This window comes from Gorilla gorilla, chromosome 3 (assembly GCF_029281585.2).
Source record: "Gorilla gorilla gorilla isolate KB3781 chromosome 3, NHGRI_mGorGor1-v2.1_pri, whole genome shotgun sequence".
In the NCBI taxonomy this organism is placed as follows: Eukaryota; Metazoa; Chordata; class Mammalia; order Primates; family Hominidae; genus Gorilla; species Gorilla gorilla.
This window is the reverse complement of record NC_073227.2, coordinates 107,350,025-107,364,478: the sequence shown is the minus strand read 5'-3', so window position 1 is coordinate 107,364,478 and position 14,454 is coordinate 107,350,025. Positions and strand designations below refer to the sequence as shown.

At 42.5% G+C, this 14,454-nt stretch overlaps 1 protein-coding gene across 7 annotated transcripts in view; it reads right to left on the bottom strand.

The window, feature by feature from the left end:
• AFF1 (ALF transcription elongation factor 1) overlaps positions 1-14,454 on the bottom strand; it is a 204,555-nt gene that overhangs the window by 91,199 nt on the left and 98,902 nt on the right. For all 7 annotated transcript variants that reach the window (XM_004039081.5, XM_019025474.4, XM_055384615.2 and 4 more), the window contains 2 exons: positions 3,260-3,380; positions 1,951-2,853 (listed from right to left, as the gene is read on the bottom strand). In XM_004039081.5, the coding sequence (XP_004039129.4) occupies positions 1,951-2,853; positions 3,260-3,380 (1,024 nt within the window). The remainder of the gene's footprint in view (positions 1-1,950; positions 2,854-3,259; positions 3,381-14,454) is intronic.

The following is a 14,454-nucleotide window of genomic DNA, read 5'->3' as shown; positions in this document are numbered from 1 at the left end:
CCTCAGAAAACATGCAAGAGCCAATTAACATAGTCCTATGTTCAAAATACATATTAAATATAAGGGGTTTTAAGACACTGAAGAATCTCAACTCAGCCTACTTATTTCCACCCAAGAAAACAGTAAGTTAACAGGAATCCTCTCCCAGAAACATCTACTAGGAAACCTAGGGCTGAATTACACAGGTTCTTTAAGCACCTAGTTCCAGAGAGAGAAAACTCAATTGTTCTCTAATTGTTTCATAAGTGTAGGCTGATCTCTATACTAGACTAATCTGTCCTGCAGCAAGGACCGATTTCTCTGGCACAGAATCTTGCACTTAAGCATATGGTTGGGCATTTGGTAGACAATGCAAATATTTGCTAATTTGTCTAAAAATTGTTTTAAAGCAATTTTTTAGGTTTGTTATTTTTAGAAAGAATGTTAAGTTGTCCCCTTTGTTTTGTTTTTTTTTTTTTTAAACTGGGAACATACAGCTAACCCTATTTGATAAAGAAAGAAAGAAACTCTCATTGAGTTCTTTACTGCCTGAATTAGAAGGCAGGCGGAGTGACCGTTTTGAGGAGGGAGGAGGGAGGATCTCACTTTATTTTGCCTTCATTCAGCTGCCTACCCCTACACCTCCATCACAGCACAAAATGTTCAATAAATGGCTCAATGCATTAAATCTTCTTAAGTTAGGATCGGAGATGCAGTTCTGCCATCTTGGTCATTTCTGCCATTGGTTTTACTCCTTCTTTCTTATTTTTCCTTGGTCCCCAAACAAGTGGCATTCAGAAGACATCTGGAAGTACTCAGCTCAAGAGCTCAGTGAGAACGGCACCCCAACCTCCCTCTTCTAAACCAGAAGCTGACACCAGAAAGTTACAAGTTGTCCTCCTGGAAGATAAAGGTTATCTTTCCAGGTAGGAATCACGCCCCCACCTAAGGAATTTTACCCTTCTGGCATTATGTAAAACATATCTGGATGGCATAAATGTCTTTGAGCAATGGAGATGCAAATTAGAATGTTTATACAATAGATGTAACTAAACCATAGACTTTACATTAAAAGATAAGTTTTAAAATTCCCTTCAAACATTTCACTTCACACTACTAATCTTAATTTTGGAGAAATTGGTACCACTTTAAAATTTCAGTGACAGAATGTATGCTCTAATTCTCCTCATTCAAACACAATGCTGCTGTTTATCCATGCAGTAGAAAAAGAAATATTTTCTTGGTTTTAAAAAGTACAGCATTTGGGTTACTTTTAAAACCCATAATTGAACAACATTCTGTATTATATTTGTGACTCACTCTCAAGTGAAATGTCACCGTATACCCACTCTTCTTTTTTTAGGTGATAAATAATAAAATATTAGAACAGAACTTCAGTTATAAAGTTCCTTACAATTTACAGGGAACAAGTCCTTCTAAAATAATAAAAATTAAGAGACTCTGTCATCTTGTTTTTACTTTTTTACGGTTTAGAGCCCAGGAAAAATTAACTGGGTCTGAGGAGGTATTAATCAAAAAATTTTTTTCGTGTTCACATTGTTACCCCAGTGTCTCCCAAAACAATAAATAAGACACCTGAAAACCTTCCTGAAACTTTCTGGTAACCGAAATCTTCTCTCTCTTGATTGGGTTTTGGATCCTACAGGTGTATCTATTTTTTGAAACACAAACTGTACTCTTATGATCTCTATGTTTTACTGTATATAAACTTTGGCTCAGTAAAAAGGTTCTCTAAACCTTTCTGCAAACTGCATTTCAATATCTATAATCAGTCATCCATTTCAGATCTGAGTTTTTCACGGGTTATTAACAAGATCCTAAAGCCAAAAAGAATTCCCCCTACCCAAAAGCCATGGACTAACCTCCCCACCTTGCCCCACATCCTCCGGACATTTTCATCTCAAATCCGTCTTCGAATTGGAATTGCCCAAGATAAGAAATTCCACACACCTCAACTGACTGAGAAGGCATCTTCAGTTTGGTGAGCTTGGCTTTGGCAGGCACTTTCAAGTCTGTTTTTTCAAAGGTCTGCTGTCGATAGTCCTCTGGCAGTGGTTTCAGTTCAGGGGATTCACTAGGGGCCTGATCTTGACCATCCATGGGCCGGACATAAGCCGTGGGCTTCTGCTGCATTGCAACACTTTTTGAGGGGAGGGAGGGAGGTGGAAATGTCTGAGAAGGCGGCTGGGCAGGGGCCACCAAACTGTCTTGAGGGGTCTCTTTATCATGGACTTTCACTGCTAGGTCCTTGGGAGATTTGGCTGGGCAATAGCCTTTACTGTTATTGCTGCTGCCATGAACCTTGCTGCTTCCTTGCGTCCGGGGAAGAGTTTGCTGGCTGGAATGTATAGGTGACAAAGGGGGAACTGGGGAAGGCAAAGAGGAGATTAAGGGAGAAAGCTCCCTCTCCGGAGCCGAATCTGTCACCGAAGCACAGTGGTCTCCGTCAGCTCTTCGGTCACCTTTCTTGTGATGACTAGAGCCGAACCCCTCTTGACCAAGGCGATCCTGGGTCAGGTGCTGGCTGTCCGGTGGGCCGCAGCTTTTGGCATGGAGACTTGGCATTGGTTCAGTTCTTGGCTGCGCCATCTTTGGATTGTGGCTAATGTTGCCAACAGAAAGTGGTCCAGACGCAGGAGTGTGAATGGACTGGTGGTGGACACTAGTGTGGAAGGAGCTGGATGGAATGCTGCTCCCTTTGTCAGGAATTAAAGGATATTTCGGCTTTCCCAACCTATTTTCAGAAGCATCCAAGCGATGAGTGTGAGACTTAGTACTAAGGAACTCCTTCACTTCTTCGTAGTTTCCCAACATGTTCTGTATTCGACTAGACAGCTCATCACCTTTTGCTGTCTGAAAAAAAAGGAGAATTTGAGAATGAAAAAAACTAAGGAAAACTACCATTTAACAAACCACGTTATATAATACTATTAAGGAAAAACTCCGAACTTAAGGTACGACATGTAGAATTTAATGTGCCATTTTAACTCAATTCCCCTGTTGAGAAGACTATCATGGATACATATTACTAACTGTAGAAGACTAGCATTACAAAAGAAAACCACAAACTTTGGTAATTCTAACAACGTTCAGAGAATTTTCATACTTTGTTTTCAAAAATCTCTAGAATAAGTTAGAATAAGTTATCTTATTTTCACAGCTGTGACCCTTGTTCAAACTCAATTATACTGAATTGTTTCATCATAGGGTTCAATATTGTGATAAATCAGGACTTCAATGTCTAGTGTTCAGTAAATACCTTGTAGGGCTCTCCAAAAAGGGGAATCTTTTCAGGAAATGCCTCTTTCTCTTGGTGGGCTTCCTGGTTGCGTCTTTCCTTCTCTCTAATTCGAAGCAGGTTTCTGTCGTCATTGTACAAACTGTTTCAGATGCCACAAAAGAATGAAAACAATAAAATTTATCAGTCTCCAAGTTTTGTCAGGCATACTTACATGTGAGAAGGGAGGTGAGGACAGGTCTGGGAGGAAGCAGTGATAACGGCTGTGATTTAAAGAAAGACTAAGTTCCTTAACGCAGCTTTAGGATGAGGCCTCAGTCACTTGGCTGTGACCCTCCAGCCTGGGGTCCTGGCTCCCAAAACCCAAGCATTCACTCTGGGCCATGGTCTCCATCATGGCTCAGGACTGGTTCCAAACTGAACAGCCTTTTATAGGCAGCAGTGGAATTGAGACAAGATTAATGATATTTTTATTTTCAGCTTGCAAAATATGGGGTAGAGGTGGAAGCTTTTCATCTGCAGGAGTCAGCAGGATGTGAACTTTAGAGAGGCCGTTTTCCTGGATCAGTAGCGTACATTTTGAAAGATTAAAATCAAAAGGCTTATTTCATAATTAAAAGATTACCAGGCACCCAAAACAGCATTTACTTTCTCAGCCTACTCTACTGGGAGTGTCTTGGCATGTAAACCCCACAAAAAATGATTTTTCTCATTTCAAACGTCAAGGATGAGAAAATCCAATTATAGATGTCAGCTCTACCGATGGAGAACGCTTTATAATCTGACTGCCCTACTTAAAACACATAAAAATGTATCCTAAATCATCAGCCCTGGCACTAAAGGGGTTAAACGGCATTCACCGAGAAACAAATCAGAGATGGAGACCAAAAGTAGTGCAGTTTTAGCCAACACATAAACCAAAAGTGGACCTGCCTCACTGTCAGCACCATGGGTCACTTCCCAGCCCTCACATCCAATGTATGATTAAAAAAGTGAAATAAGAACTATAAAATGACTTCTGTCTTCATAGACTTGCTCCTAGGGAATCTACTGCATGTTTTCTCCCAATGCCGTTTGAACAAACAGGAAAATATTTGATTGTCTAGTTAAGGCTGTCGGTCGGTACCTTCGGAAATTCTAGCCCTGATGTCAGACGCCCTTCCCCACCCCCTTTCCTGGCCTCTTTGCCCTCTTCTGACTTCTCTTATTTCCTTTGACAAAAGCCTACTGGTCTCCCTGCCTCCCCCACATCTTATCCCTTTAATTCAGCCTTCTCATGAAAACAAACCTGATTTAAGGCCCTGGTTCTCATGTCACGATCCATATTTTAAAATAACAAGCATTTGATGGCTCTTTACTACTGCAGAATAAACTCTAAATTCTTGCTTTGGCATTAAAATTCCCCCATAATCTGACGCAGATCTACTCTCTAGAAATTATCTACTGTCCCCTTGCAGGCCTGCCACATGCATTCTACTTGACAGTCAGTCAGTCACGTCCATCCCCTGAGCACACCCTGTAAGGCAGCCTCTTGCTCTAATTTCCACCAGGCTCTCTTTACTGAAAGATAACCAATTCTTCCAGAGCCAGCTTCCCTAGGAAGTATGACTCTCTTACAAACTACCTCTACATTCCAGTCACACCTGACTACTCCCCATTCCTCAGTGATATCCTAGACTTTGATGCTTTCATTCCAGCCACAAATTTCCACTGCTTCTCTCTCCACCACACACCCCCATTCTTAATTTTCAGCTTCTGGCAAATCTCTGGAATGATTCAAATGTCACTCACTCTAAAGGCTTCCTCAAATCCACCAAGTATGTGCTTACCTAACACATCAATTAGTTCTCTCTCCTCCTCCCTTCTCCCCTAGCATGTGAACTCCATCAGAAACGAACCTCCCAAATTTAGCACCTCTCTTGGTGCTAAAGCATGGTACTCTGCATAGAAGCTAATCATTAAATACTTTTAGATTAAAAAACAGCCACTACACTTACATATTTTTACAAACTTACAACTATTTAAAAAAGATTTAACTCTGGAAGACACACGCAAAAATTATTTTTAAAAATCATCTAAAAAGTAATCTAGTATTTCTATAGCCTTTTAATCTATGGGAGTAGGATGCATGGAGAGAAATTAGCTGCCTGACTGAATTCACTACAATGCGGTAAATAATTATCTCCTTAGGCCAGGCCCAGTGGCTCACACCTGTAATCCCAGCACTTTGGGAGGCCAAGGCAGGTGGATCACGAGGTCAAGAGATCGAGACCATCCTGGCCAACATGGTGAAACCCTGTCTCTACTAAAAATACAAAAATTAGCTGGGTGTGGTCGCAGGCGCCTGTAGTGCCAGCTACTCTGGGGGCTGAGGCAGGAGAATTGCTTGAACCCAGGAGGCGGAGGCTGCAGTGAGCTGAGATCGCACCACTGTACTCCAGCCGGGGCAACAGCGCGAGACTCCGTCTCAAAAACAAAGAAAGAAAGAAAGAAAAAATTATCTTCTTAGACCTGTGTGTATCAAAAACTTTTCCTAGATGATGGATATTGCAATATCAGATTTTAAAAGAACTCTTAAAACCACAAAGTTAATAATTTATGCCAGTCAAAATACTGAAAAGAAGCAGCTGCTGAACCAGAAACTGGTCCTGGAATCTTCTGTAATGAAGTCTGAGTCTCACCTGTTTCAGACAGTTAAACTTACTTCCGGTTGGCAGTAGCACACTGGACTTGATGACACTCAATTCCTTCAATTATTTTATCATTTTGGTAATTCCTCTTGTTGGTTCAAAAGATCATATGCCATTAGCATATAACCATAGAAGCCAAGTAAGCAGGCTGATTAGGAAATCACTTTTTCCTTCAAACTTGTTTTATAGCCACTTTGAGCCAGTTTTTGCAGGGAGGAGCTAAGCAGGCAACCATCCTCTGAGCATCTAAGCTTCTACTCTCCCAAACTATCCAGTGCATGCACCTTGCAGCAGTCAAGACAGGCCTATGGGTGAGTGGGTGGGGGAAGCTTACCATGGGCATGTGCTTGTCTGCTTGGCTATTCTCACCACTAAGGGAGTTCTCCCCTCTCTGATATGCCACTTACAACAGCAGAGCCCCTATAGCCAGTCAGTGTTCACAGCCTTAGGCTCCGCTTCACAGGGCAGAGCTCCACCCCTTCTAAATAAATGCTACCTTTGTCTTCTATAAATGCTACCTTTGTCTCAGAGAATTGCCAAATGGCAATTCTCAGTCCAGGATCCAAAAGGGAGGGTGTGAACAGTTACACCTCAACTAACAGGCTGCTCAGAGTCCTCAATTTTCTCATCAATTCCACACACTCAATTTTCCTTTAACGAAGTTACGTTACTAAAATATTTTTAAATCAATCAACTCAGCCTTGTATTAGCCTTATTTCAGCATCAGTTGGGTTTCTCCCATACTTCCAGATTTTCATTCCAAAATATTGAAAATTGCCACAGAAATAACCAGAAGAACACAATTAAGCCATTCTTTCACAGAATTCCTAACACTGGTTTATTACTACGTGATTCTAAAATCAAGAAGTCTCCCACAGGGAGGAAATCCTATTAAATTAAGGACTCTAGTTAATTAAGGTTTTACTTCATTAGTGTCAAAAAATTTTTTAAACCCACATTAAGATTTTATCGGCAGACATGTAATTCTACACCTATTTTGAGACAAATTTTCCTTTTATGATTCACCATCACCCTTCAACTAAAAGCCCTATAAGTAGTGAGGTGAAAAAAGACATCATGGATATCACTAGTAGGATGAGTTTTATGAGGTCCAGGCTTTGTGAAAGACACTTGGTCTCCCCACACTGTCCAACAACTCCCTCTTGGGTGGAACTCACAAAAGCTCCTGGGCAGGGTAGAGGAAGACCAAAGAGGCAGGAAGTTCACAGAGTAGAGGTAGGCTTTGAGCCCCTGCTCTGGGTTGCCTCCTTTCTCCTTGCAACTAAATTGTTTTGCCAGTCACATTAAATAGCTTTCTGGTTTCTTGTTGCAAATTTGCAATGGCTTAGGGAATGATCTGTTAAAAGCTCCCAGGCAAATCTTTTGTGAATATTTTCTTTTTCTTGGTTCCATTTTGAGATAAAGGAATATGAAATTTTAAAAATAAACCCACTATTCATACCATGAGTAAACCTTTGTTGAGCCTATACACATCACTGTTTAAACCAAGGTGTAAGCAAGGAAGGGGCAGATGGGAAAATTTTTTAATGAGGGAATTTTAGGAGGCAGCAAATGCCCTACATGATTCACAAACTCTGTAGCAACTTTTTTTTTTTTTTTTCCAGATGGAGTCTCGCTCTGTCGCCCAGGCTGGAGTGCAGTGATCTCAGCTCACTGCAACCTCTGCCTCCTGGGTTCAAGCGATTCTCCTGTCTCAGCCTCCCGAGTAGATAGCATTAGATGCACCCGACACCACGCCTGGCTAATTTTTGTATTTTTAGTAGAGACAGGGTTTCACCAAGTTGGCCACACCGGTCTCGAACTCCTGACCTCAAGTGATCCACCCACCTCAGTCTCCCAAAGTGTTGAGATTACAGGCGTGAGCCACCATGCCCAGCTGTCAATAATCACCTTTCAATAACTATAAGTTAACTGTCACTTTAATAAAGGTGTCTTTTTTTTTTTTTTTCCAGTCCTGTGTTAAGGAAAAATGCATCCCAACATCAGCCTGGCCATTCTTTCCCACTGTTCCGAATAGAATATAGTGAGTTACAAGTTCTCCTTACCTGATTTTAGATGGTACTTTGCATTAGCTAAGAGGTTCTCAAACCTGAGTCAGTCAGCTGGAGGGTTTGTCAAAACACAGATCACAGAGACCTACAGAGTTTCTAAGGCAGTAGGCCTGACATGGGCCCCAAGGCTTGTATGTTGAACAAGTTTCCAAGGGATCTCCAGGGGTAAAAGACAGCACATACTTTTTGGGGCTCACCAAAATACAAAAGCAATGATAACAGCAGCAGCAGCCTGGCCAAGGAACGACATCACTTAACATGTTAGTCAACACTGATTTTGACACTATCACATCAGTTTTCTATTTAATTTTCACAACAACCCTGTGAGAGTGGGATTATTAACCCCATTTTCCAACTGAAAGAAAGCTAGCTCAGAGACTGACTTGCGGCCAGGTGGGGTGGCTCACGCCTGTAATCTCAGCAATTTGGGAGGCCAAGGTGGGTGGATCACTTGAGGTCAGAAGTTCGAGACCAGCTTGGCCAACGTGGTGAAACCCTGTGGCTACTAAAAATACAAAATATTAGGTGGGCGTGGTGGCGCACACCTGTAATCCCAGCTACTCAGGAGGCTGAGGCAGGAGAATCACTTGAACCTGGGAGGTAGAGGTTGCATTGAGCCGAGATCGTGCCACTACACTCCAGCCTAGGTAACAAACCGAGACTCCAACTCAAAAAAAAAAAAAAAAAAAAAAAAAGCAGGGCATGGTGGCTCACGCCTGTAATCCCAGCACTTTGGGGGGCTGAGGAGGGTGGATCGCCTGAGGTTGGGAGTTTGAGACCAGCCTGGCCAACATAGTGAAACCCTATGTCTCTACTAAAAATACAAAAAATTAGCTGGGTGTGGTGGCAGGCGCCTGTAATCCCAGCTACTACGGAGGCTGAGGCAGGAGAACTGTTTGAACCTGGAAGGCAGAGGTTGTTGCTGTGAGCCGAGATTGCGCCACTGTACTCCAGCCTGGGCAACAAGTGTGAAAGTCTGTCTCAATTAAAAAAAAAAAAAAAAAAAAAAAAAGGGTGAGGGGATTGACTTGCTCACAAATGGTAGACCTGAACATTCACCAATGCCTGGCAAGAAAGCTTATACTCTCAGCCACAGTTCTGCTAGCAAAGCTGTCAGGCTGCGTTAAATAGAGCAGTGAAGACAAAGAAGGTGTGCTAAAGTGTGCTAACTTATAACCACTCATATTTCCTTAGTCTCAAAAAGGTACACATCAACAATTTAGTATTATCTCCGCCAGCAGGCTCATCTCAGAGCCACAAAATTGATGTTTGGTTAAACTGATCCACACAGGCCTGTCCTTGAGGAAAGACCTAACAGAGGACCCCTTTGAGAGAAGGATGGCCAATGGCATGAAGCTGCTCTTTCAGTTATAAAAACAGTGGGCCGGTCACAGTGGCTCACATCTGTAATCCCAGCACTTTGGGAGGCCGAGGTGGGAGGATCACCTGACGTCGTCAGGGGTTTGAGACCAGCCTGGCCCACATGGCGAAACCCTGCCTCTACTAAAAATACAAAAATTAGCCGGGCGTAGTGGCACGTGCTTGTAATCCCAGCCACTTGGGAGGCTGAGGCAGGAGAATCGCTAGATCTTGGCTGCAGTGAGCCGAGATAGCGCCACTGCACTTCAACCTGGGCTACAGAGCGAGACTCCGTCTCAAAAATAAATAAATATAAAAACTGTGTTACAATTCTTGTTTCAGAGCCTCTGACGTGCCCCTGGGAAGGAGGATGGAAAGTCTGACCACTCCACAGACACCATGAGTTCTACTGGAAGTCTGCAAAAATCTATTTAAATAGGGAAATAATTCTCCTTTCAGTAGCCAAGTTCTTGCCTTCAGATCATATACCACTGTCCACCATCTTTGAGGTTCAACCTGATGTATCAAAAGATCTCTACGGAATTCATCAAGCCACCTCCTCCACATTTGTATTTTAGTTAAGTGAACTAGAAATGGGGAGAACCACAGGCTTCAGTGTCCAGTGCCTGGTGAGATCAGTCACATGTGAAAACTCACCTGCAGAACATAAACACTCAAGCCATGAAAGGGGGACTGTGCCACAGACGTTTCACTGACCGAATCCACTAACTCAGCACAAGAGCTTGAATGAAGCTTTGGAAAGCTAAAACGTGCCAGAATGCTCTCACTTTCAGAAAGGTGGTGAAAATCCTGAGGAATTCAGAGCTGCCTGTTCAGCCCCTCAATACGGTCATTTAGTCAACCCCATGCTGGGGCCTGTCAGGGCACATTTACTCTGACTTTTCAAATGCTTCTTGGGGGTAGGGATGGATGTATTTAAAATATTGTGGTAAAATGTAAGAAATCACAACTCTGTAAGGATTAGTGAGAGTGATTCCTTTTTCTCTTTCCTTCACACTAAAAAAGGAAATAGCATATGTGGATGAGGAAAAGATAGTAACAGAAAGGCCCAAGTTGGGCATGAGACGTGGGGCAGTGTGTTGGCTCTGGTATCATCTGGCTGTAAGCACCTTCTCCCAGGCTGGAGCCCATGGGCCCTGCTGCTAAACTAGGTTAGTCATGAGGGATTGCTGAATGCCATTCGGTGCTTCCATGGCAACTCACGGCCCACAGGGCTGGCTGTGCACAGCTGACTACCCATTTATCACCCTTGACTGGTCACTTCACATAGGCCTTCCACTGATAGATGTCACCAACTCTCTAGAATTCGAGTTTAAATTTTTAACTCTCTCTTGGATGACAGAGTGTGATTTCTCCTATATATTTATCTTCATAAGGATGGAGACATCTGGCAGGAAGGAAAGGGAAAATCCTAAAATCAACAGTGTACATTAACTCTGGAAAGGATTAAGTCTTATTACTGTTTAGAAGCACTATGCCATTCTGATTTGAATGTACAAAGGATAGAGCAACAAATAAACACAAAAGTTCGGCAATCCCAGCTTAGAGGATGGTGAGATAGAGATCTGTCACAAACAGGGAGGCAAAAAGACAGGATGCTAGGGTTCTTCCACACCATGTAAATGACTTTTTTATTTTAAAAGCCACATCTCAACTTTCTAAGTCCATCTTTTGGCCTTTTGTTTCCACATTCCCCCATTCCTACCATCTAACATGCGGGAAACATTTTTCACACATTGGCTTTATGAAAAAGCATCAACATACCTCCAAGCACAATACTAGTTTGACTTCCAAATACAATTTAAACATGAGAAATCAAAGTGGCTCCATGTCTGAAGGCAGGATAAAATGTTGCTTCAAAGAAGGGAGATTTTTTTCGTCTCTCCATCCGTGTGAAAGAATTTGTTAAGAGACTTTCTCATAATAAAAATCACTCAGCTAAATCGTCCCAGGGTTTTCACTCTCAATAACTAACATGAATAACATTCTTAAAATTTATAAAGAAAGTAATCAGAGACTTAATCCTAAAACAAAGTCTTACAATCTGATTTCATATTAAAAATATCAGCCAAGTACAATGACAAAATAGCACGATGTCAGTTGTTTTCCTGGAAGAGCCCCCAGGGGATTATCTCAATGCATTAGCACTCTCTGCTACTCACTTCTGCTTGCCACAGAAGGCTCAGTCTTATTATAATTTATTATAGTATTTATTTTTAAAGTTTTATGTGACCCCATTTTGCAAAATTAAATCAACCTTGAAAACACTGCCCACATAACTTCTTGCCATTCTCTAGGAGGGTGATACATGACAGTGAAATTTACATTCTTGGTACCCATCATAAACACTCTCCAGGACTCAGAGCCAGTAAGATATTTTGCATATCTTAAATGCAACCTGCAAGTTTTAAATTGAGAACGACTCTACACTTGGGCAAACGTGATTAAAAAGTCACATCAATTCTAAGGAGAGACATGTTAATTTACCTTTCAAAATGAACTTGCCAGGTACTTCTGTATGCCTATTAATATGTAGCAAAGGTCTGAAAGGATACATTTCACAAAAACCTACCAAGCAGGGCCGAGAGCAGTGGTTCACGCCTGTAATCTCAGCACTTCGGGAGGCCGAGGCGGGCAGATCACTTGAGGTCAGGAGTTCAAGACTAGCCTGGCGAACATGGTGAAACCCCATCTCCACTAAAAATACAAAACATTGTCCGGGTGTGGTGGTGGGTGCCTGTAATCCCAGCTACTCAGAAGGCTGACTCAGGAGAACTGCTTGAACCCAGGAGGTGGAGGTTGCAGTGAGCTGAGAACGCGCCACTGCACTCCAGCCTGGGTGACAGAGCAAGACTCCATCTCAAAACAAAAACAACCTACCACCAAGCAGCATGGGATTAGGATGCAGAATGTTAAGTGGTGATGTGGTTTGGGGAGCATTTTGTTAACGTTGTTTTTAAATTCTTTTCACAATGAGAAAGCATCTATTATTTGTATAAAAGTTCTGATTAAAAACTAAAAGAGCCTCATATACTATAGCAATATCAGACTGGGGATAAAGAAATACTGGAGTGTTAATCATTTTTGCAGTAACTCTCATTAGAAGCTCTGAAAACTGATTTTGGGTTCTGAACTCAGTCTTAGACTGTTAGCAAGTAATTTTAGATCCATCTGCGTAAAGCAGAATCTCAAATTAGCTGGGCATGGTGGCACACTCCTGTAGTCCCAACTACTTGGGAAGCTGAGATGGGAGGATCACTTGAGCCTGAGAGGCAGAGGTTGCAGTGAGCCCAGGTCACACCCTGCACTCCAGCCTCAGCGATGGAGCAAGAAGCCGTCTCAAAAAAAGCCGGGGGGGGGGGCGGGGGGGGGGGGTTAGAGAGAAAAAAAGCAGATACTTGCTGCCATATTAGAGAATATGTTCTAACATTCAAACACCAGTAGCTGATGTTTCTTAACTGGGGTAGTTAATATAACCCATTTTGTTTCTCTTAATAGATCTCATAAGTCTATTTTGAGAGGTATTTTTTACCTTACAGATAGAAAAACACAAGAACTTGTCTTCCTCATCAATTGGTTTTTAAGGGAGAGTAAGGAAAACTGTGTGGTTAGACATACATAGCTCCAACAGAAAAGTAGGATGACAGGGGGAGAGGACACAGATGAGCTAATGTATTCCCATGTGCAGCACACCAAGCCTCTCATCTTCCAAACATATTTTAAAAATAAAAAACTAGTACTGAGTGAGCAAGGCCAGCACGTATATAGAACAATTACACAAACCACACCAGTGAAAAAAAATCACTTCTCACCTCAAAAATCTGGCAATCTACAGCTAGGGGTTAATAAAACATGTCTTTATGTTATATGCAATGTCAGCATATTGATGTTACTGACAAATTTCAGAAAATTCAGTCCCTGAGATTGATGTCAAGTGCTTACCAGCAGTCAAGCAAGGGGATATACAGAAATTACCCTCCACAATGGCAACAGAGATAAACCAATTTTTTTAACCTGAGATAAAGTCTGTCACCTGACTAGTTATTTATGTCTCCCCTTTAGTTGTAAAGGCCCCTGGTGAGCACAGCTGCACAGTGCCTCATTGGCACTGCTCATTTGGCATCAATCAGAAATGTGGATAGGTGTTGGCTCTTCTCCTGCTCTTCTGGTCTGTACTAGGATCAACCAGAGTGCTGGCCTCATTACCAGGCCACTCATGCCACACTATCAACTGACCCTGAAGGACCACATCTCATACCTGCAAAATAATGAGGCTGGTGAAAGTCTCTCATGACAGCCACAAAAATTAAAAATCCTACAGTTACAAACTAAGAATGTAGACAAGCAAGCTTAAAGTCTTTCTCTTAATGCTTTCTTCCTTTAATTCATTCCCCAACTTTTAAAAAATGTTTTGGGTATTAAATCTATGAAGCATCCAACATTCAAATAAAATGGACTTCACTTCTCACTTGGAATGTGGCCCCGAGAGGCTCCTCTTTCTGGGTTGTCCATCTCCACAAAGCTGTGTCGCTGATTTTTCTAAAAATCATAAATCTGATCTTGTTATTCACCTACCTAAAACCTTTCTGGGAGCCCTGGTGCCTACAGGACTAAAGCTCCTGAGTATTTTTTTTTTTTCCTTGGGACGGAGTCTTGCTCTGTCGCTGAGGCTGGAGTGCAGTGGCGCAATCTCCGCTCACTGCAAGCTCCGCCTCCCGGGTTCACATCATTCTCCTGCCTCAGCCTCCTGAGTAGCTGGGACTACAGGTGCCCGCCACCACACCCAGCTAATTTTTTTTATTTTTAGTAGAGATGGGGTTTCACCATGTTAGCCAGGATGGTCTCGATCTCCTGACCTCGTGATCTGCCCTCCTCGGCCTCCCAAAGTGCTGGGATTACAGATGTGAGCCACCGTGCCAGGCCTCCTGGGTGAGTATTTCAAGCAGTACTTCTGCCAGCCTCAGCCCTCCCAGGTAAGAGCACCCTTCCTGCGTTCTGCCTCACTTTCTACCCTTCAAGCACAAGAAGCAGGGAGGCTCTGGGAAGCACAGACCTTCTCCCTGCATGGTCTCTA